The 23,717-nt window shown below is 36.9% G+C and overlaps 1 protein-coding gene across 1 annotated transcript in view; it reads right to left on the bottom strand.

The window, feature by feature from the left end:
• The window catches only part of tenm4 (teneurin transmembrane protein 4), a 216,233-nt gene that overhangs the window by 164,584 nt on the left and 27,932 nt on the right, over nt 1-23,717 (bottom strand). Inside the window, 1 exon segment of the mRNA XM_028464343.1 lies at nt 5,153-5,380. Within this exon segment, the coding sequence (XP_028320144.1) occupies nt 5,153-5,380 (228 nt within the window).

Raw genomic sequence — 23,717 nt, 5'->3', positions numbered from 1 at the left:
CCGGAAACCCATTTCCATTTTTAAACCAAAATAAATAAATCTGAAGTTACTCCTTTGCATATGTTATTAAACGAAACTGAGAAACTCATTGGATGAGTTTGTGTCACCATGTTAGAAAGAATACATGCTTATAGTCAAGCCAAAATACAAAGACAGCTTATCTGAATGACTGTTCAACTTTACTAGGTAGGGTTGGACAATTAACTGAATTTTAATCACGATTATGACACTCAAGCCAGAAAATGTTGACAGGCTAGCCTTTATTGCCCAAAAACCTGTAGGTTTAAGCCTCATGTTCTTAACTTTTCTTTATACGCTGTAATTGTTTTAGAGTCTGTAACAGTATTTATATAGAGTTCTATTCTCGCATCTGGACTTAAGCGCTTTTTTGCGCGCCTGCAGTTACGCACTTCTCTCCTACGCGTGTTCTCTGGTCCTTGGCTGCTGACACGCCCACCGTGTGTAAGTAGAGCAAAACTGTGCATAATGATGGCATTTTCAGCCTTTCAAACAAAACTTCAGGGTTCAGTTACTCTTTAAAATCATATTCTCCAAAAGTGCCAGTCATTGCCAAATTTCCCATTCAATGCACTTTTTTTTTTATTATTTCATGGTGTAAATATGGATTATTAATCATAGTTTCTTTTTTTTTAACATACTATAATTAAAGGTCCAATGGCTCTTATTTAGGTATAATAAAATATATTCAGGTCAACTTTCTCAGAGCCTATTTTTCAGGGACACGGTCAAACACTTTCAGAGCATCTAATTTCACCTTAATCTAAATCTAACAATAACACAAGCAAGTACGTAAGCGATGAGACAAATCGGATACAGGTTAACAAATAATAATAATTCTATTTAAATATTTAACCTAATACACATTAAACAACTTATACAGATATACCTAATGAGAAAACTAGGTTTGGGGCCCAGGAATGAGCCGACCCTGAGGCCCACAGCTGTGTATGAGATGAGGGCCTGTTCTATTGATTTGATATGACTTGTTTATTCATTTCTGTTCATCTGTAATAAAGTTCAGCATAGCAAAACCTCTGACGACGTCTCTCTGTATGCAATCTCAGGTGCTGAACACTAGAGTATCTCAAAACTCTAACAATGGTAAAGTATCTGCATAACACAGACTCTCAATTATTTCTAATTCAATTAATTCCTTCTAATTTCAATTTATGAAGTGCATAAAAAGCTCAGGAACTTGTTGACTAAAGAGAAACAGAAGAAAACCTTTCATCGGCCCCTCGCTGACAGCCTGAGGCCGAACTCAACCACGTACCTATGCAAATGGGAGTCATTGTTATGAAATAATCTACCAGTAAAGACCACCCCCTCTGCCTTCATCCATTTCCCTCTGAGCAGTCAGTCATGTCACTGTCGGGTGACCACGGCGTTGCTACACACGACTTAAAGGGAGGAGATTTGCAGAGGAATTAATAACTCCTCTGAGCTCCTGGAGCGAGCAGCTGGGCCCGCTTTTTCAGTTTTGATGCCACTAAACCTTTTGGGTTGTTAATTTGTAAGCTTGATCAATTATTCAGACCATTTTATTTTGTTTGGGATTTCGCGCACCAGTGGCAGAAGGAGAAGAAATTTCAAACACAAAACGCACACACGAGACACTGTTTTCTGCATATACATGTTGGTCCCAAAGTGTGAAATAAAAGTGGCCTAATTACTTTTTTTTTTTTATACCACATAATTCCAGCAACTTCATTTTGTATTCTTTTTTTTAAAATAATATGTTATGGTTTGATTTATTGAGAAAACTTTTTTCAGGAAGTTTACTTTGATCTTCTGACATGTTTCGGCTGTCAACTGCCAGGCTTCTTCAGAGGCATGTGCTGATTGCTTTGCTGTGTCCTTGACTTTCACTTAGTGATTCCAGCAAGTTCATTTTGTCTTCTTTTGAAATAATATGTTAATGTTTCATTTATTCAGACAACTTTTTTTTAGGAAATTGACTTTGATATTTACTTTGCAATTGACTTTGATCTCCTTGACATTTTCCTACTGCCAACTGTCAGATTTCCTCAGAGGCGTCTCCTGGTCCCTTTGATGTGTCCTTATTCTGTCAGGCTGACCATGCTCCCTGTCGCCTGATCACACATCAAAGCGATCAGCAGACGGCCCTGAGGAAAGCTGGCAGTAGACAGTGGAAACATGCCAGGAGATCAAAGTCAATTTCCTGAAAAAAGTTGTCTGAATAAAAGAAAACCTTAAAATATTAAAATATCCATTGCTTTGGATATCCAATAATCCGGTGTGCACCAATAGCAACAGCCAAAAAAAAAATGCTAGCCTTTTCCCATTGGGACTTTATAGGTATATGTTGATGTAATTGTTAAAATTTGAATGAAAACGATACCTTATCCCTTATAAGGACACATCAAAGCAAACAGCAGACACCTTTGAGGAAGACTGACAGTTGGCAGTCAAAACATGTCAGGAGATCAAAGTAAATTTACTGAAAAAAGTTGTTTGAATTAAGCCTGGGCAATAGAGTTTTCTATTTTGGCAATATAGAAAATTGCAATATCGTCTATATTGATATATTTTATTTTATAGCTTTTTTTTGGTATTTAAATACTTGTTTTATAAGTGGCTGCTTTCACCATTTCTTAGAACAGCATGAAAAGCCCAGTTAGACTGATTTCTGAGTGCGTCCGAACCCAGACCTTCCTCTAAACCAGCGATTCTCAGATGGTGGGTCGGAACCCAAAAGTGGGTCGCAGACGTGTACTGGGTGGGTCGCGGATAGCTGGTCAAAAATAAATAAATACATGTTGGACTTGTCTTTTATTTTGAAATAAACTTTTCTTTTGACAGGCATGCTGTGAAATGCATGTTGCACGGGAAAACATAGATTTATGTTGTAAAAAGATGATATATGTGTGTTTTCAACAACTGTTTAAAAAAACTACATTTGGTTGGTTGAATTCGGGGAAATTTTTTTTTTAAAATTGAGTAAAAAATATCAAGATTCATATTGTATATCGCCAATTTGAGAAAAAATATTGAGATATGAGTGTTGGTCCATATCGCCCAGCCCTAGTCTGAATAAATGAAACCATAACATTTTATTTTTTTAAATTAAAATAGTAAAACAATTTAAATACAATACTCCACACAAATATTCTCACACTCCTACATGTTTAAATTCATTTGATAGAATCCGTGACAGCTTCACTGCCGCCCGGTGAAGACATTGTTCATCTTTTTCTGTCCCTGAATTTTTTGTCAACCGTCAACTCCGCGTTAGCAGCCTGAGCTCAGATGTCATCCTGTCAGTGTGAATGAGAAGAAGACATCGCACTTCACCAGAGATGAGCGGCTGACATTTATTAACCACAAAGATAGTTTTCACAACTAATTTAACTCAACAGTTAGAGATCAAGGAAGGAGAAAATATGATTTTATTTGGTCTTCTTTGGTGTTTGTTGATGTGAATTATGATTCATTGTGTCTTTTTGACATATTCTAATTATATATATCCTTATATCCAATAGCCCTTATGAATCCATATAGCAAATATATCCTTACATAAACTTAAACAACCCTAACCAATCTCAACCTTTTTCAATGCTAATGTTCAGCTATTGCTAGGTTAATGCTTGATTAATGCAAGATTAATACTATTGCTAGGTTAATGCTAATGCTGGTTTAGTGCTAATCTAGGTTAATGCGATTGCTAAGGTTAATGTCAAATCTAGGCTGATGATAGGTTAGTGCTATTGCGAAGTGAATGCTATTGCTAGGTTAATGCTAATGCTGGTTTAGTGCTAATGCTACACCAATGCTAATTCGAAATGAATGCTACTGCTTGGCTAATGTTAATGCTAGGTTAGTGCTAATGCTAGGTGGATGTTATTGTTAGGCTAATGCTAGGTTAGTGCTAATTCTATGTTAATGGTATTACGAGGTGAATGTTAATGCTGCATTAGTGCTAATGCTAGGCTAATGCTAGGTTAGTGTTAACGCTAGTTAATGTTAAGGTAATGATAATGCCAATGCTAGCTAATGCTAAGCTAATGCAGTGCGACACGGGCCAGCACTTTACGTCACCATCACTTGGATCAGCGTAGACGTATTTCATGTCTGCACCAGATTCTGAGAACAATCACAGAGCTAAACTACTACTGAGAGCTATCTGACCAAACCTGGGGTCAGGCTTAATTTCTACCTTTTTAACATGGACTCTGGTTGGACTCTTCAAAGACGTTGCGAAGTGAATGAACCATCAGGTGATGTGTTTCAACAAGCGTGAGATGACGCATTCACCTACATGTGCGTGACGCGCACAGATTACTAGACTAGTGAGGGCAACAATGGGTTCTGGACTGAAGAGAAATTGGTTTTATTCTGGCTCAGGGCCGTATTCTGACGGCTAGCGGCTGGGTCAGGTCTAATTTTGATGAGACGGAGGGGGTAGAGTTTTCAAAAACTTTCAATCTGGAGCTCGTATTTTTCAAGTTTCGTTTTCAAGCACCTAAACGCCGTTGCCATGTAAGTGGATGGACAGACTAGAAAACGTTCTCGTGTACACAGGGCCACAGAAAGGGTGTCTACTCCAGACCAGAGCTGTGTTAGATGAGCGCCCGTTTCCCTGTCAACTTCATATTCTTGTTGATTGATGTTCTGTTCATTTAAAATGTGTTAAAACGATTGATTGATTCAAACAAAGCAACACCTACTCCTGTCTCTCTGATGCTTCTCAGGTTTGAACAACTAGAGTAACTTCACTCTATTCCTACATGTTTTAGGATGCAGCAAACTGGAGTTTTTTTTTTGTCTGTGAGGTTTAACTGAACAGGAGAATCTGTGACAAATATCTGCAGCTGAACCAAAAAAAAAAAAATCATCCATCTCTTTGAGGGAAGGCTTTGAACTTTGCAGACCTGACTTCAGAGAGAGTTCTGTGCTTTACCTGAGGCTACTTATCGACTCAAAGTTTCCTCTCGTGCTCACCGTGTTCAAAAAATACAAAAAAAAAAGCTAAAAAAAAAAAAGAAGGGACATGTTCTAGCCTACAGCCATGACCTGTAACACAACACATCCAGGATGGGGGGTGGGGTAGGGGTGGGGGGGGGAGACGGATCCCCAGAACAACAGCAGTTTTTGTTGAAATCCAACTCACCATCAGCAGCAGCTGCAGAAGCAGGATCACACAGGTTCCCTGAGCCAGTTCTAACTAAGAATGAATTGGGGCCAAACTCATCCTCGGAGTCAGAGTCCTGGGCTGGCTGAGCCGCACAGTTACCTAGCAACCCTCTCTGTCTCTCATTGGCTGCAATGCAAGGGGGAGGGACCGGGTATGGGAGCTGCTCAACGGGGGAGGAGGACGATGAACAATGCAGCGGAGGACCTGTGGACCACAAACAGAGACAACACATGGAGGGGGGTGGGAGTGATGAAACACACCCAAACACGGGTAACAACATCACACACACACACACACTTTAAACTCAACTCTGACACTTCCAAAACAAACAGGGACACATCTGCCTTTGTCTGCGTCACCTCAGCCCAGCTGGGACGAACAATACTAACAACTGAGATGACTTTGAAAGTGAAAGTGATGGAGAGAGAGCTTTGGGAGATCAAAACAAACAGAGAGCACAGTTTTAGGATTGCTTAATGCACAAAGGGGTTGGAAATGTTTTTTTTTAGGATTAAAAAGAACAAACTCAAAAAGGCAAAGCTCTCAGATTTGACTGTAGTCGTCCATCAAAGTATTAAAACACTGCACTTTTCCCTTCTTTTTTTTTTTTTTTTTTTTTTTAATGGTAACTTTCTTCTGAATTTGCACATATATGGTAATCCTCTCTTTGATGCACAGTTTTTGGTAAAGATGACTTTAGTGTGGTACACGCATAAGGATTTACTAAATCTGAAGAATTTGTTTTAATCTGTTACAGACCACACACGTTAAATCCAGTAAAAAACAGTTTAAATTCATGTCAACACAGCGCACACACACACACATACACGCACGCACACACGCACGCACACACACACTCTGATTTTTTTGTGTGTGCTTATTAATATTTACACATTAAATGTGTCTTCTATCAGTTTGGAGTATGAACAGAATGTGACCCTAAAGTGACCCACATGCGCAAAAGAGGTCCTGATGTACTCACTGTTTACGGACGTAAATATGGAGGCATCTTGTTTCGCCATATGCGTGGCACTGATATTATAATAATTTTCTGCTTTCGCAGAATTATGACGCTATATGACGCTATCGCAGAACTATGACGCTATAGCAGATTTATGACACTATTGCAGAATTATGACGCTATAGCAGAATTATGACGCTATCGCAGAACTATGACGCTATCGCAGATTTATGACGCTATCGCAGAATTATGACGCTATCGCATTTTGATGGCATAAAGGTTGGATAAAATGCAATCTGGCCGTTCAGACAGCAGTCGAATTCCAAAATATCAGATACGTATCAGATTTATATCCACATTTGAAAGTGGGTCAAATTTGAAAAAATCTGAATTGCACTGTTCACATAGACATGAAAAGATCAGATATGAACAAAAACAAAAGTGAAATGAACCTGCAGTGTGTCTCAACTCAGAACTCAATTTTCTGACCTCCTATTTGAAAAAGTGACTTGGAGTTGGAGCTCCTACTCTGTAAAGTCTGTTAAAAATAATACAATATTGTTGCGATTTTTCGACGTGCTGCCACTGAACTCGGTTGATGTTAAACTGTCCTTTATGCCAAAAGATGGTCGTGACATGAGGTTTACTATTTGAGAGAGGCGTGGGAGATGTGTCTCAGATATGGGTAGGATGTCACATTTGGAATGAATCATCACTAGACATCCTCATCAAAGGTGGCCAGCTACAGGGTGATTAAAGCCTGAGCTTGTCCTTTCTGCAGCTTTGGGCTACTCCACTCTCGGTCTGTGTCCTTTGATCTTTTTTTCTCCCCAAGAAGTGTCTGTTCTTTGATCTCAAAATTTGTTTTTGATCAAGTTTGTTATAGTGTATTACAAATACAGAGTTGCCAATATTGGTAACAAGTTGTGCCAGGTCAGATATTTATGGGCTATTATTATTAAATAGATTTATATTTGACAAAGTAAAAATACAGAATACAGTTGTTTAAGATTGTGTTTTTATATTTTTTTAAGAATAATAATTAAAACATTTCAAAAATATATTTTTTATTTTTTTTTTATCGATAACTACACATTTCAGGTGACCCCATTTGAACTCCAGGAGACCACACATGGGGTGCTGACCCAAAGGTTGAAAAATACTGGGATGACGTTATAGGACAGGGGTCTGCAACCTACGGCTCTGGAGCCTCATGTGGCTCTTTGACTCTTTTGCAACGACTCCATATAACTAACTAAAAAAATCAAATAATGAACTGTTGCACTATTACAGGCTTTATTATGAGAAATGACATTCACACCAAATAAAACCATGATATAACAATTTGTCAACCTAAAAATGCCACCTCACTACTTCACCTCCTAAAATGTCTACAGACCATCAACGTTCCCCGTTCCTGTCGCTAACCTTAAGTTTTAAATCTCTGGTAAATAACCAAACCAAAAAAAATACTCACCTTGGAATAAAATAGAGATTGTATTTGCGTGGGCAAAGATTTAATTAACTGCCAACATGCCGGCTTAATATGTTGCAAGAAATTGGCCATTAGCATGTGTTGACTGACATGATCATGTGTTATCAAATCAAAGTTATTCTTTGTAGTCCTACAAATACATCAACAAAAAAAAAAAAATGTGTCTTCATGGATGAGATGGTACTTTTTTTTGGCTCAGGAAGGACTTTAATCCAGGTGAGATGAGGCAAAATGGCTCCTTTAAGAGTAAAGGTTGCAGATCGCTGTTATGGAACAGTCGGGAGCAGCAAAAATTAGTGTTAAAACTGCCTGATTGTCCTAAAACGTTGCTTCTTGAAACTGTCTAACATGAGAAGGAGTCCGACACATCCTAAATACCGTATGTCCCAATCTGGGATATATCTATTCTGGTTGGACACAACTTTCATGAAACAAATGATCCAAATGGAGCCAAATTTGCTTTTCTGTTAGTGTGAGTGCTTGTACTGTACATCATCCCCACTGTTTATTTAAATGAACAATAACCCAGTGATTAAACTAGTCCTTTACCAGCAGAAAAGCATTTATTTCCCGTTGTGAACAATGATCGCTCCTTCTCTTAATCTCCAAGTAGAATCGTTGCCCATGGATATAGTGCGTTCTTCTCATGCTGTCAGTGAACGTAAAACCTCCACATAGAGCTCCTGTTATTGTGTGATTAAGTTGTGATGCAGCTCAGCACCGCGCCGAACACCGAGTGCGTCGGTAACAACACTTAGCCGTGTTCTTCCCGTCTTTCCATCATCTTTGGCCGTCGCGTTTGAATCCCCGCTGACCCGACTGTCATTCATCGAGAGTGATGAATTTCCCTCCAGCTCCCTTTAATGATCCCTGAGGAGCATTAAAACACGACTCACTGAATCGCATCTAATTAGAAGACAATTAGCAATATTAACATATCAGCCACAGCCCAGAAAAAAAAAAAAAAAGATGCAAATGTCCACTGTTGCTCAGCGTCACAGTTTTTTACACACACACACACACACACACGTCGCACTACTACACACTTTGTGTCGTTCTGCATCCTTTAATAGTGGATGCAGAGGCACAGTGTGGCCCTGCTGGGGGGTTAATGACTGCTGTTCTCCACTGTACAGGAACGTATTAGCACGCACAAAAAGAACTGTTGAAAACTACAATTACCACAGCTATTTCAAAGACTGCATCAAATTAAAATACAGAGACAGACAACATTATTATATCCTAATATGAGCTGCACAACAGTGCTAATCTTGTCTTTTTTAACCAAGATTTGTTCCATTTGGGTTGAGAACAGCAAACACTCATTTAAATGAACTATTTCTATTGTATTAAACCCAACACTTTATTTACCTTCAGAATAAATGAGAGGCAGATTAAAGGTAATAACCAGGTGTTCCTCCAACACATATTCCCCGCCAGTATTAAGTGTCACTTTGCCCTTAAAATGTATGTTTTCTGTCTAATGACATCGTTTATTCATTTAGACAAGACATGGGCAACTGTCGGCGCGTGGCCCACACGCGGCCTCCAATTTATTTTGGTGTGGCTCTCCAAGGAAATGGTACGGTGGCCCAGAAGTGCCAACAACACAACACACCACACCAACAAAAGCTACAACACAACGGAAATAGGGGAGATTATTTTCAAAATAAAATAGTCCATGTTCAAGGTGGATGAACAGAGGTTACCCTGGAGGAAAACACTGAAAAATAAAGCACATATTCGGACTCGGAAGGACCAGACCTTTCCGGTGATACCATGCTTGACCCAATCCAAGCACTTTTAATACAATTTTAAGGCTCCGAAAGGTCAGTGTTGCAACAAAAACACACAAAATGGCTAAAAAAAAAACAAACTCCAAGAACACTAGAAAAATAAACGAAATAACATTTATTACAGAAAAACACACAAAATGACTTCTAAAATCCAAATTATATAAAAAGGGGAAAAAATTAAAACAAAAATGCACAAAAAAGCTCTAAAAAAACACAAAATAATTCCAATAACATCTGTTACAGGAAAATGCTGTAAATAAAACAAAATGACTCCAAAAACACACCTAACAAGTATAAGAATATATTAGAAAAGAACAAAACAAAATTAAATAAAAACAAAAATGGCCCTAAAAATACACAAATTGAGAGAAAAATATCCTAACAATGTAATAAAACTACACAAAATAACTCCAAAAACATCTATGACAGAACAATAGTTAAAATGACAACAAAATAACACAAAATGACTCCAAAAACACACCTAACAAGAACAAGAATATATAAAAATGAAAGGGGAAAAAAATACAAAACTACAACAAAAACACACAAAATGGCTCTAAAAATACACAAATGGAGAGAAAAATACTCCAACAACACATTAAAAATGATACAAAATAACTTAAAAAACATTTATTACAGAAAAATACTGAAAATAACAAGAACAAATAGCATAAAATGACTCCAGAAACACACCTACAAGCCTACAGTACCAACTACAATATATTAAAATGAAAGGGAAAAAAATATAAAATGACTATAAAAACAAAAAAAAAACAATGTTCTTTCTTGTATTAATGCACCAAATGAATGTTGATGGTTAGAAAATTGAAGTTTTTGCCCCAAAACAATTCCAGTGAAACTAATGCAGGGACACATTGAACGTTATGATAATGCTGTGGCCCATGTTAGTGGGTGAAATGTGAAATATTTCAAAAGGTCAGAATAGAACATTATGTCTAGAGTAAAGGGAATTCCACAAGGAAACGGATTCAAAGCAGTTTTAGTAAATGTGGATGTCTGAATGACTTATTCATAGCATCTCCAGAACAGCAGTAACTGCAGGGTTTTCTTATTTAAAGCAGTCCAGATCTGTCAGAATGGTCCAAAAAATGAAAAATCAGTGAAGTGATGGGAGGGCTATGGGTACACAGGGCTAAATAATACACTAAAGTAGTTCAAACTTGGCCTGATGTTCAAATCCAACGATGTAGCTTCATTTCTGATGAAGTGGAAGCAGATTCTGATGGAGGAATATAGGAGCGCACTGTGCATTGCTGTTTATGTTGTTTGTACATTAATAAAACAAACTACACAACCAGAGGCGAGCAAACATGTAGTGAGCTTTGCTGTTGGCCGACGCATATGGAAGGTAATTATTGTAGACGCGCAATGCTACACTTTAGGAATAAAAGACACACAAACACATACACACATTTAATGGTCTGTGTAATTAAATGTATTACGCCTTGAATAAAACAATAAGATGTTTAAATTTCAGTTACTGCTATATGTTGATTTCAATATTAATTATTTGAAAATGGGACAATATGAGAGCAGCAGCAGCAGCAACAGCATCATCATCATCAGCAGCAGCAACAACAACAGCAGTATCATCAGCATCAGCAGCATCAGCAGCAGCAGCAACATCAGCAGCAACATCAGCAGAAGCAGCAACAGCAACAGCAGAAGCATAAGCATCAGCAGCAACACTGTCTAATTAGAGCACGGAACGTGTTCTAGGCAACAAATGTGCTTAATGTCACACACTGTAACTGTCACTGTGTGGAACCAGTACATCTTATCACAAGGTTATGTTATGCAAGCTGTGCATGAATGTGACAAACACACTCATATGTGGGTAGGAAACGTGAATAACTTGCTGCATCGCAGTAACCATCAGGTTCTTAAAAGAGGTGTCCAGGTCAAGGTTATACTGGTGGAACCTTCATTGATGATGATGTCCTTTGAAATGCCACCAGCTGTCTGCTATATCTGAGCTTCCCTTTGTGTCAAACTGCTTGATTTATGTGTCCAAATATGTGTCTTTCATAGAGTCTAAGGACACCTTCGATGGGTTTAAGGTTATTTAGTGTTAGTTTTTAATGCTTGCTTTGATGATTTTAACAATTTAACTCTGTTTTCGGTCATTTGTGAAATACACACGCACATCAGTCTTTGCAAATAAATACATACATTAATTAATTCATTGAACAATGTAAGGCTTTATTTTTAAAGCACAGCGGACAACAACTATTAAACACACCAAAACCGAGGGAGGTTGAGGTTATTTTGTCACATCTTATAGGCACTGCTGAGCCATTAAAACTATGTGTTTATCACAAAAAAGTGTGATTATCTCTTTGCTAAAAGCATGTGTAGCTACATTTATGCCTTGCCAAATGTGCCACGTGGGTGACAACGTAATATGTAGAAACCCCAACATGAACCCAAGACCCAGTGGCTGATTGTTGATCAGAAATGGCACTACTGAGAACATATTGATTATGTGCCATGAAATGGAAATACAAAATTAATCACAAAAAATAATAATTTACTCAGTAACGGTTGGGTGTAGAAATGTAATGAATTAATATCAAAATCATATTTCTACATTTGTATTTTTTGTAAATATCTGTATCATATTTGTATATAATTTGTATATTATTATTATTATTATTATTATTATTATTATTATTATTATTATTATTATCTATCCTACTTTATTTTCTACAACTGTAATGTGTATGTATCTGATCCCTCTTTTTCTTAATTATACACTTATTTAACGTTTATTCTTTCTTCTTTCTGTGTTCGTTAAATGTTTTTGTTCTTTTATTTGACTGTAACATAAGCAATTTCCCCCTAGGATTATTAAAGGTATTTAGATTCTGATATTTCTTTTAAAACGTACTTACGTACAAGTAAAATGACTGATTTAGAAACAAACTAAAAAAACTACAGTAGCGTGAATACTTGTAATTTGTTACTTTTATCAAGGTGAATACAACAGAAACCAAAGGCAAGCTCTAATTTGCTGAGTCATTGTGTGATTGGCACTCTCTTCTGCCTATAGCGTATCTCGTAATAAAAGAGACGTATTATTAATTAGAAGCAGCCTAACATCACGGCATGTGACTTATTAATCACGCTGACTTATCCGTGGATTCACACAGGAAACGTGTTGTACGTAGCTTTGGATAAAAGCGTGTGAATGAAAATATAATCTTGTAATATCTTGGAAGCGACCAACGCACCGGTGCGACTTGTGGTCCGTAAAATACGGTAGCATAAATGTTAACTCGTGTATGCAATATCATTTGGCATTTATTCAAATATCTACTCTGTTATTTTCCCCCAGTCCGATATGAAACATAAAATGCACTTAAAAATGACAGCAGACATCAGATATATACTGTCAAAAGTGTTAAAATACATAGAACCTCATTTACTTTTTATTTTGGGATTGTTCTGTCATTCAACAATTTCAAGTTTTATCCCAGGTTTAAGCAAAAGTTCATCAGTAGCTTAAATTTTCTGATGAAGAAATCAGATAATTACATATTTTATAACATATAACATCACAATTAAAAAAATAATAAACTCTTCCCATAGCATCTTAGCATAGTGTGAATAAAACAACATGCATGCATATAGCCTACTCACAGTCTGGAAAAACTGTGGTGGGAAAAAAGAAAAATGTTTTTTTTAAAATTAATTAATAAATAACAATATTTTTTTTGTTTTTTTTTTAAACTCGAATTTGCAAAATAAAAATCGTTCTTATCTACAAATTCAATTAATCGATGAAATCGATTTTTTTTGCCAGCCCTATTAAGATCTTGTGTAAATCAACATGTTTTCATCTGTTGTTTTGTAGAAGAATGGAACTAATTGCACTGCACTGTACTTAATCCAGCTGCTCTTATGCTTTACGTGAGCCTAGTCTCTCCTCTGAGCCTCACAAGTCCACCCATGGGTGGTGTTCTGTCTCAGCTAATGATCATTTTCAAACCCACTTCAAGCTTGGCAAACAATGGCTAAAAACAAACAGGTTAGAGGCTAGCCTGGCCATGTCTGGCCTTTGTTTGTCTCACAGATAGCGGGGACCCACTGGAGATGGCCTGCAGGTGTGCCTGGCCTTTAAAACGCAGACCCACAACACCTTCACCCCAACTTTGGGGGTTCTCCAATTGCTGCAAACCTCAGGTGCAGGAGTGCAGCTCTTTGTTTGTCCATGTATGTAACAGAAAGGTTAAAAATAGCAAAGAAAACCTTTACGGCTCGTATATTAAAGTAGGAAACTGTCTTGAAAGTGTTTTATATGAAGCAATACGCCACAGAGCAGAATCAGTGGACACTTTGTATTTGAGAGATCTTTGTAATTAGAGGCATTGGTGAAACCAGTGACCCATGATACCATGCATGCATGGTCAGCAAGAGAGAATAAAACTCTTTTCTGGTTTGGGAACTCATTACGATCACTCAAACTGAGCTGGAATATGTTTTAAAAAGTGTTTTAGACATTATTATAGTATTTTGACTTCATTCTTACAGTGATTTAGAATGTTTTTCACCAGATAAGGAGGAAAGTGATTGGTCAGACACCATTTTTTGTTCCAGTTTGTTGCTGGTATGGACAATGGGAGGGGGTCGCCAGATACCTTCAAGAAACTAGGGTTTTGTTTTTTTTTTTTTTACAATTTGAGCCCAGTTTTGCTTATTCTTTACCCTTTTTCTGCAACTACACCAAACTTGCCATATTTCAACCTATTTTCATCACTTTTAAATGTCATAGTTTTGCGCCTTTTAATGGATTTTTGCTACTTTACTCCCATTTCTTCCACTTCTCCATTAAATCTCAATACCTTTTCTGCACAATTGTTTCCACTTCCAAGACAGTTTAGGCACTTTTAAACCCTTTCCACCACTATTCCACCTAATGTTGCATATGTTGACCCATTATTGTCACTTTTAACCTATTTTCACCATATTTTATGCTGATTTTTGCGAATTTAACCACATTCACGATTTGTCATGCCCATTATTTGCCAATTAGGGGTTCTCAACATTGGGGTCAGGACCCAATTTTGCATTGCAAGACACTAGGAGGGGGTCGCCAGATGCCTTCAAGAAACTAAGAATATTTTCTGAACAATTTGAGCCAATTGTTGCTTATTTTTTACCCTTTTTCTGCAACTACACCAAACTAGGCATATTTTCACCTATTTTCATCACATGTTCTTGTCATACTTTTGCTCCTTTTAATACATCTTCGCTACATTAATCCCATTTCTGCCACTTCTCTATCAAATTTCAATTCCTCTTCTGCACAATTTTTCCACAGTCAATACATTTATCTATCTAACCGTTTTCACTACTTTTCCCACCTAATATTGCATATGTTGACCCATTATTGTCACTTTGTACCTTTTACCAATTTAACAACATTCACAATTTGTCATGCCCATTATTTGCCAGTTTAAACTAATTCTTCCAATAATTGACACACTTGGAACCCTTTTTACCACTTTCTCTGTCTGTTTTCGGCCACTGTAATTTACTGTTTAAAACCCCATTTCACCACCTTTTACACCATTTTTAATCACTTTTAACCCATTCTATTTCTGATTAAAAGAAGGTTTTACAGCTTTAAGATGACTTTATACTAGGGTGCAAATAACAATAGTCTCTGGCACCTTTATTTTGAGGGTTGCAGGCTAAAAAGATTGAGGGCCACTGGTCTACGGGACTCCAAATCCCACAATGCAATGCGAGATCAAAACAAACTTCTGTGTGGCAATTTCAACTTTTTCCCTTTCTTTTTGGAGTAAATGATGTTTGATTCATTTTACTGAAGCCATTGTATCAGAAAGTTACTGCTTTATTAGTTACATAGACTTCTTCATTTGAAACTACCGAAAGCCTTCCAGTGATTATTTAAATAAATGACGGTTGTTAGAGAAAACCTGAGAGCTCTAGTATCAGAGTGCACATAAACACAAGAAGACGTACGTTTATGAATCTCTGGTTAAGTGCCCTCCTCTGCTAAGAGACTTCACATGTAATTGGATAAATAGAGAATATAATTCAGATTCAAGATGTGATCGAGTGAAAAGAAAAAGGAATACAGAAGAGTCAACATCCTTCACCCACGTAGTCGTGTCTCCTCCTCCTGCAGTTGTGTCTACACCAGGTTAAAGCTTTAGATTTTGGATCCGACTGATGAAAAAAAAACTGTTTCCAAACATAAAAAAATAGGAAATATTCTCTCTTAAAACATGTGGTTCAGCCCTGGAGGAAAGCACCACAATAAGAAGGAAGGTGAGGCCGACATATCTGTTGTGACAGCAAGAATTAGGTTTAGAAAGCCGTACAGCTGCAACCAACATCTATACATAATGCAGCGTATTTGCAGTTGAACAGTTGAAAAGAGAGAACGAAAAAAAACCAATACAGACATCTTGGCGCTGCATGGCACACACGCTGAACACTTCACAGACACATGACTCAGTCTATCTGTTTCGCTCACTGTGAGATACCGACAGAGTTAAATAGCTGAGGGCGGCAGCCTGCGTGTAAAAAACCATGTAGTCGAACACGTACAAGGACACTTGAAGCCATGGCTAAATATTTGAAAGTGGAATATTTGAAAGATTAGATGGTTGTCATTGGCAGATCAGTATCAGTGAATTCACTTCGCAGTTGAAGAAATGAATTTGGCTTTTGCCACGTTTTCAGTGAGGACTGATGGATGGTTGTTTGCATGTTTGTGTACATTCTGATCCCTGGCGTTCTGCTGTTTTCACTTTGATTGCAAATTGGACTCATGGATTTACCAGTGTTGTATTTGTACTGGGTTCTCTGTGCTATTATGATTTACCAATGAGCTACCACTTGCTTAAAATGATCTACTTCACTCCCTGATAGGGGTGTGGCATCAAAGGAACTTCACAATTAGATTAATCAACAATAATTACGATATGAACAATTATCACGATTTCTGGCTCCAGGAATGCACATTTACCTCTTGGCCAACATAGAAATCATAGGATACATCACTTGATTCTTTCAAATGCATTTTTTGAGTGAATCTCCAGCTCACTAACTGTAGCTAAGGAGTTAGCTGCTGCTGCTGCTATCGCCTCCTTCACCTTGGTCCATTCCTTCAAGTGTCCGGGCGGCATGCGCGACTCTAACTTTCGTTCCGAAAGCAGCGGTCGTGTTCCTGTCATTTAGTTATTATGAAAAATAATCAATTTTTTTAACATTTATGACTCGTTATCGAATCTACTGGCACACGTCTACGCATTGACCACATCGCGACAAAGACGACTTTGTGTTTTCATATTGTCCCACCTCGAAAACTGCAACCAATTCCTGTTTTGAGCGCTGGACAGACTCCGATACAAGCAGAATTCATTCAGCTGCTCCTGGTAAAGTCTCCAATCAAACACAAAATTCATCCCATCACCAAGAAGTCCATCTACGCCCTCACCCATTCAGTATCTGTCCGATCTTCTGATTCTGTCTCCTCTCTATCCCACACACTGAACTCTGTATTCTCTTCCTGCAGATATCCGTAAACGCTCCACTTCAGCACACTTCAAAACAAAATATATAATATTACCTGTTGGTTTCTGAGTAGTTATTATAACTGCCACGTTTACATGGGAGCTTTAATTCCTCTTAATTCAGAATAAAACCTAAATCATCTTTAAACTGACCTTGTAAACACTTAATTCCTAATGCAAATTGAATTCCAAATTAAACTTAAATCCAAAAGAGGTGACTGGTTTATTCCGATTTTAATTCCGAAGTAAATAATTCCTCTTTCTTGTAAACACTTAATTCCGCTTTACCTTAATTCCGGTCATTCTGCGCGTGCGCGACTTGCCGCAATTTAAGACATGGATTGAATGAAAAGAGTGAAGGACATTCACATGGAGACACGGAGTTATTACGCACACACACACACACACACACATAGACCTCGGCAAACGGAACAGCTTCATCGAGACATGAAGCATCAGAGCTTCACTAATGATGCGAGGACCATTACAAAGTTCTTTTTTTCACTAAACGTCCTGTACAGTGGAGGTAGAACAGCTGTTGCATTAACCGCTGGCTTTGATTGACAAAGTACTGACTTCAATCTCTCCTCCCTGCTGCTCTATCTCCTCCTGCTCCACAGAAGAAAGCGAAACCGTGTGTTATCGTCGAGCTGCTGCTTCAAAACTCAAATAAAAATAAAAGTAAAAACAGTTTTCATGTGGCCTTCTATGTTGTAGCCGAAAAGAAAAGGTTTGTTGTGTTTTTTTTTTTTCCTGATAGACGTGAATAAGTCACGTTCGCCGCCTGTCCAATCAGAGCCTTTCCCAACCCCCAGACCTAGGGGGAATTGAATAAAGCTGAATAAACCTGTCTTTCATGTAACGCTCAATTTGGAATTACTATTATTATGCAAACACTTTAATTACCAAGAATTTTATCTTTTCAACAGGTGTCATTAACCTTCATTCTCCATTCATGGACATGCCCCCCATCTATCCTGAAGGAACTCCTCACACCAAAGACCTCCTGGTGAACTCTCTGTTCCACAGGTACCTCAAACCCCAAAGACAAAGCTCCGCACCGTGGGGGATGGAGCCTCCTCTTCGGCTACTCCCAGACTGTGGAACACCCTCCCAGACGACCTGGGGCCACCACAGACCACCAATGCCTTCGAACGAGAACTGAAAAGCTAAAGCTTCTATCTGAACTCTGCTGACTCACAAACACCTTGTTTTTATCAAGGCTATTATTTGGTCTTCTATGTTTTAGCCGAAAAGAAAAGCTTTGTTTTGTGTTTTATTTTTTCTATCACGTCCACCCCCTGTCCAATCAGAACCTTTCTGAACCCCAGATACAAAGTGGAACCTGGATTCGGAATGACTATAACACTTGAATTCAGAATTATTTTATTCCAAATTACAAAAACATCATGTAACCGTGACCAGTGATACCTTTTATCGGTTTTCTATTTGCTTTGCATTGTAGCACTTTGAGATGTTCTTCAAAATGTAAATGAAATGTATTACTATTATTATTATTTACTTTGTCTAAAGCGTCACTACCTCCATCAGTGCGCGTCAATTTCAATAAAAACCTTTATAAGCTCATTTTAGACAATCTACAATTTACAAATTCTGTTTCATATATTGTGGTAATGCATGATATTGTGCCCTAGCATGAATGTGAGATATGCTTTCCATTCAGCAGATGAATTCTGGCATTAGGCTAAGTTAGCGCCACATGTGCTACACATTTAACCACGCATTAATGTGAAAAATCTGCTCGTAAATGTGTGATATTTTACAAAAACAGGCATAGAAGTAAACCTGGGCAATATATCGAGATTTAAGATACACTGAGTTTCCTATTTTGGTGATATAGAAAATTACAATATCGTCTATATAGATTTTTTTTTTTATTTTAGAACTTATTTGGTACTAAAAATTTGGTACTACAGTAGATGCATTGCTCAGTGCATCCTAACCCAGTTCTTTATCTAGCAAGCCACACTACAGAACTCACTCACACGTGCTGTCCCTTAGAGGAGAAAGAGCCAAAAGTGGCTCATATTGTGCAGCGTGTTGTTAATAAATGTACCTGTCTGGCATTTTCCATCAGCAAATTTAACCCATTTCTGGTAAAAAATGGTAAAAATGGTAAAAATGTCAAATGTCTAGGGCTGGGCAAAAAAATCTATTTAATCAAATTTGTAGATAATTGTTATTTTGCAAATTTGAGGTTTTTTTTTTTTTCATATATATATATTTTAATTTATTAATTTCTTTCCTACCACAGTTTTTTTCCGGACTTTTTTGCGTTCCGTCCTTGGCATGTTTAATGTTTTATTCACACTATGATGAGATGCTAAGGGAAGAGTTTATCATTTCATTGTAATATTATATGTTATAAAATATGTAGTTATCTGATTTTTTAATCAGAAAATTGAAGCTACTGTGACATTTCTGTTACACTTTTGCTTAAACCTGGTTAAAGCTTGAAATTGTTGAATGACAGACCCTTATTTACTTTATATTTTGGGATTGTTCTATGTATTTTACCTCTTGAGGACAATCACAGCAATAAAGTTGCACTTTTGACAACATATCTGATTTCTGCAGTCATTTTTGAGTGCATTGAAAAAAAAGAAAAGCAAAATCGCCCAGCCCTACATGTACATATGTAGTATTGTAGAGTTTCATTAAATTGGTGAATTTAAGATATCTAGAACTAGATTATTTGGTAATTTACACAATAACTCATGTTTTCTCTTTAATTTTTTTAAGGAAAAATCGCCCAGCCCTAATATTGACATTTTGAGAAAAAACATCAACATATGAGTTTTGGTCCATATCGCCCAGCCCTAAGTAGAATTGAACAATAATATTGCAAACTTTGAAGATTATCAAAATGTTGAATAATCTAAAAACTTTGAGAAGAGAATTTGGCCTTTATGTCAAACTGAAACTTAACCATATTTGTTTGGCTTCGACCATGTTTTGTGACTGGCTGAGTTTGAGCAGTGACTGATGAAACATGCCCTCTGGTGAACTTTTGTCCCTGGCCTTAGTTTGAGCTGCGTTTCAGCGACTGTGAAAAGGTGGCGCTAATCCCGCCTTTGTGTCACTGACAGTCTTAGAAAATCCAGCGGCTTTGTGACTGAATGTCACGATTGTTGGCGATACCAACGTAATGGAGGTGGCGGAGAACTGTCACAGTCGTACGCTCTATTGACGGGTTACGCTTTAAAGACCACGGGCGACAATAGCTCACTTTTAGTAAGTCACACAAACCTGCTTTTTCTGCTCAGTTTTATGATCACCAATGAAAATAAATGTTTTTTTTTTTTTTTTTTTCTTTTTTTTATTTAACCGTACAAAGAGTTTGCGTGAATTCAAGGTCGCGCACGGTTGCTTTACATTACAGAACTACAGGTTTGATTCCACACTGGCCTTTTCTTTGTGTTCCAGGTTTTCTCAGGATAAATGTGAGGTTTTCCCACCATCTGAAAGCTGCTGATGTGTTGAATCCAAAGTGGCCGTAGGACTAAGTGTAAGGTTGTCTCTGTGCATTAGTCGTTTGATGGACTGATGACCTGTTCGGGAGTCAACCTGTGTCAGCTGATAAAGGCTCCAGGACACTGCAGCTAAAGCCCAAACACAGGAAAATCATAGTTTTTAATCGTTTACTGATGAAAAACTTAAGACCTCTTCACAAAAAGGTCATTTTAACATGAAATCCATTAAATAAAATAAATAAATGAAAAAATGAATTCGGATAAGAGCTAGACAAAAGTACCCTTATTATTTAGTAAGTTGTCTAGATAAAAAATGTTCACTTCCAATACGATACCAATATCGCTGCCTTCAGAATTGGCCAACAATGATATTGATTCGATATCGACACATCCAATACAAACTTTTATGACTGTTTTTTATCCAATCCAATCCACATTATTTATACAGCACATTAAAACAACAAAATGTTTCCAAAGTGCTGCACATAAAAACAGTAAAACCAAAATAATGCAAATCAGCTCCACCACTAAATGACTATAAAACAATAAATAGAAATAAAAACACATTAAAACCAATAAAATAAATAAGAACAATAAAAGACAAAAAGACCGTGTAATAAAAAGGCTTAATCAACTGATATTACTCAAACGGAAAGCGTGAGAAAACCAATGGGTTACATTCATTTTAACCTTTAACATAACACTTTTCTACAATTTAATAAAATAAAAAATAGAAGTCCCAGAAAAATAACCTTAATAAATCAAATAAAAACAATATATATATGCATATGCATAAGCAAATTCTACAATTTAATAGAATAAATAACAAAAAAAATTGGGGGACCCTGAAAAATAACCTCAGGAAATCCAATAAAAACAAGATGTATATATCAAAGATTTTCCCAAAATGTTATTTTTATTCTCATTATTTTTTAATTAACTATTTGATTTTAATACTGCATTTTATTTAACGAAATTTATTTTTGAGGAAGTGAAAGTATACAATAGAGTTGTTTGAAACTGTGTGTGGTGCTTTAATTTGAAAAAAAAAAAACGTAATTTTAATCAGAATTTTTTTTTAAAGCATTTACTAGAAATTTCAGACGACCCCAAGTCTGAAAAACACTGGAAGGAAACAACAGTGTGAAGAAGTTACAGAGTATAATGCATGTACAATAGCGGCTATATATTTTAAATATATTTTCCTTTTGGGTGGGTGTTTTTTTTTAACTTTGCAAAAGCATTTTGAGCTGTATTCTTTGCATGAAAAGAGCTTTTTATCAATAAAAATTGATTTGATATAAAAAAAAAAAAAAAAAAAAAATACACCAATAACTACAGCCACAAAAACAACAACAAAAACTAGCGTATTCCCACTGGTACTTTATGAGTATATTATATTTTGGTATGAATGTGAAGGTCGGTTACGGACTATGTTATATCCACGACCCCGAAGAAAGTTTGGCTTCCTACCCCCCCAACCCCCCCATCTGCAAACTATAGGCACACTTACGTAGGAAGTGGGTAATGAGCTTTTATGAACCAACATTGGAAAAATGATAAACTATTTCCCTGCCCATGTCATTTATCTGCCGAGAATCAATATCGTAATAACAGAGAGTGAACATAATGCATGCCTGCAGACAAATTGTAAATACTCATAAAGGTTTCGTTTTAATAGGCCGGAGAATGGAAATTATATTTGCATGTCGTAAAAAAAAGTATCACCACAGAAGACACAACTCCATTTAAAGCTGACTGGCTGCAGACCCATCAGCACTTTCAGCCCAGCATCCATTACTTGCAACTACGGGATGTCAAAATCCTAAATAGATAAATAGATAAACCTAACCCAACCTCTGTCTGCATCCCTCGGAAGCTTTTTTTTTCTTTTTTTCAATCTGCCTATCCTGATTGGCCGGTGAAGCGCACCAGTCCGCTAGGGACCCATTCAAAATAAGCACCTTTGCTCCTTGTTTGAGCAAGAAGGGTTGTCTAGTGAGACATCTCACTCATATTACTCATAGAACCGGGGTTATATACATAACCTAAAGTTCTATTTCATAATATCTTATGAGATGTTTCGCTAGATATTGGACGTTTGACCAAAAGAACTGCAGCGACAGGATAAAAATGATTAGATTTGAGATCAAATAAGCAATTGTCTTTATTTCCATTTGCATGTTTTCTCTTTTTAACAGATTTAACATCATCTGTGGATACATTCATTTTCCATCAAGTAATCAGATGGAAAAAAAAAAAAAAAAAAAAACTGGATTCACTTCCTCAAACAGAAATTATCATTTATAATGTTTTTTTTTTTTTTCTCACATGATCTCAGATCTCAGATTAACTGTATTAAAGATGCTGGAGACGAGTTTGTTTTCACCGCTACCGTAAATGCATTCTATGATTTCTTTTTTCTCTTCACCAAACAAAGACAGCAATTTGCTTAACACCATTTTTGTTCTAGTTTGTTCCCGGAATTCCCCGTGATATCAGAATGAAGTAAAAACACTCCAATGCATCGATCTCCGCGACTCCACATCCAATAATGCAATGTGAAAACTTTTCCGACAACGTCAAACAGTTTAGCTCAAAACAAACTTTCGAGCTTCAATTTTTTCCTCTTTTTGGCTTGGATTTAGTGAATCTACAAAGCGTACACCATGTCTTTATCTGATGAAAAACATAGTGCAATGATGTCTGCTAAGGCTGTCACGGTATGCATGTTTGTGCCGAACCGTTCAGTGCGCGATTTCCGGTTTGGCACGACTCTGTACCGAAATATTGAGCGCAGGATATAATTTTATACTATATTTTATTTTATTTTAAAACCGTGACTTTTGTACTAAACTGTGAATTTTGTGTACCGTTACACCCCTAATGTCAGCTGAAATGGAACTGAAACACAAATGTGTAAAATGAACAGTGTTGGGAACGTCACTTTAAAAATGTTATTAATTATAGTTACTCACTACTTGATCCAAAAAGTAACTGAGTTAGTAATTGAATTACTTATTAAAAAAGTTGCAATATGTCAAAGAATTCAGATTTTTTTAGATGCGTGTGTCGTTGTGAGGTGCTTCATTAAATCTGAGTTGTTTACAACAGATGTGGACAAAGTCTTCACTCCTGTATATAATAAACACTTCACATGTACGTTCTTGTCTTTGACCATAATTAATATAAAGTAGTGTTTGTATCGCCACCTTAAAAAATGA

Source organism: Gouania willdenowi, chromosome 13 (assembly GCF_900634775.1).
Source record: "Gouania willdenowi chromosome 13, fGouWil2.1, whole genome shotgun sequence".
Lineage (NCBI taxonomy): Eukaryota > Metazoa > Chordata > Actinopteri > Blenniiformes > Gobiesocidae > Gouania > Gouania willdenowi.
Note: the sequence above shows the minus strand (reverse complement) of the source record. Positions and strands in the feature narration are given on the sequence as shown.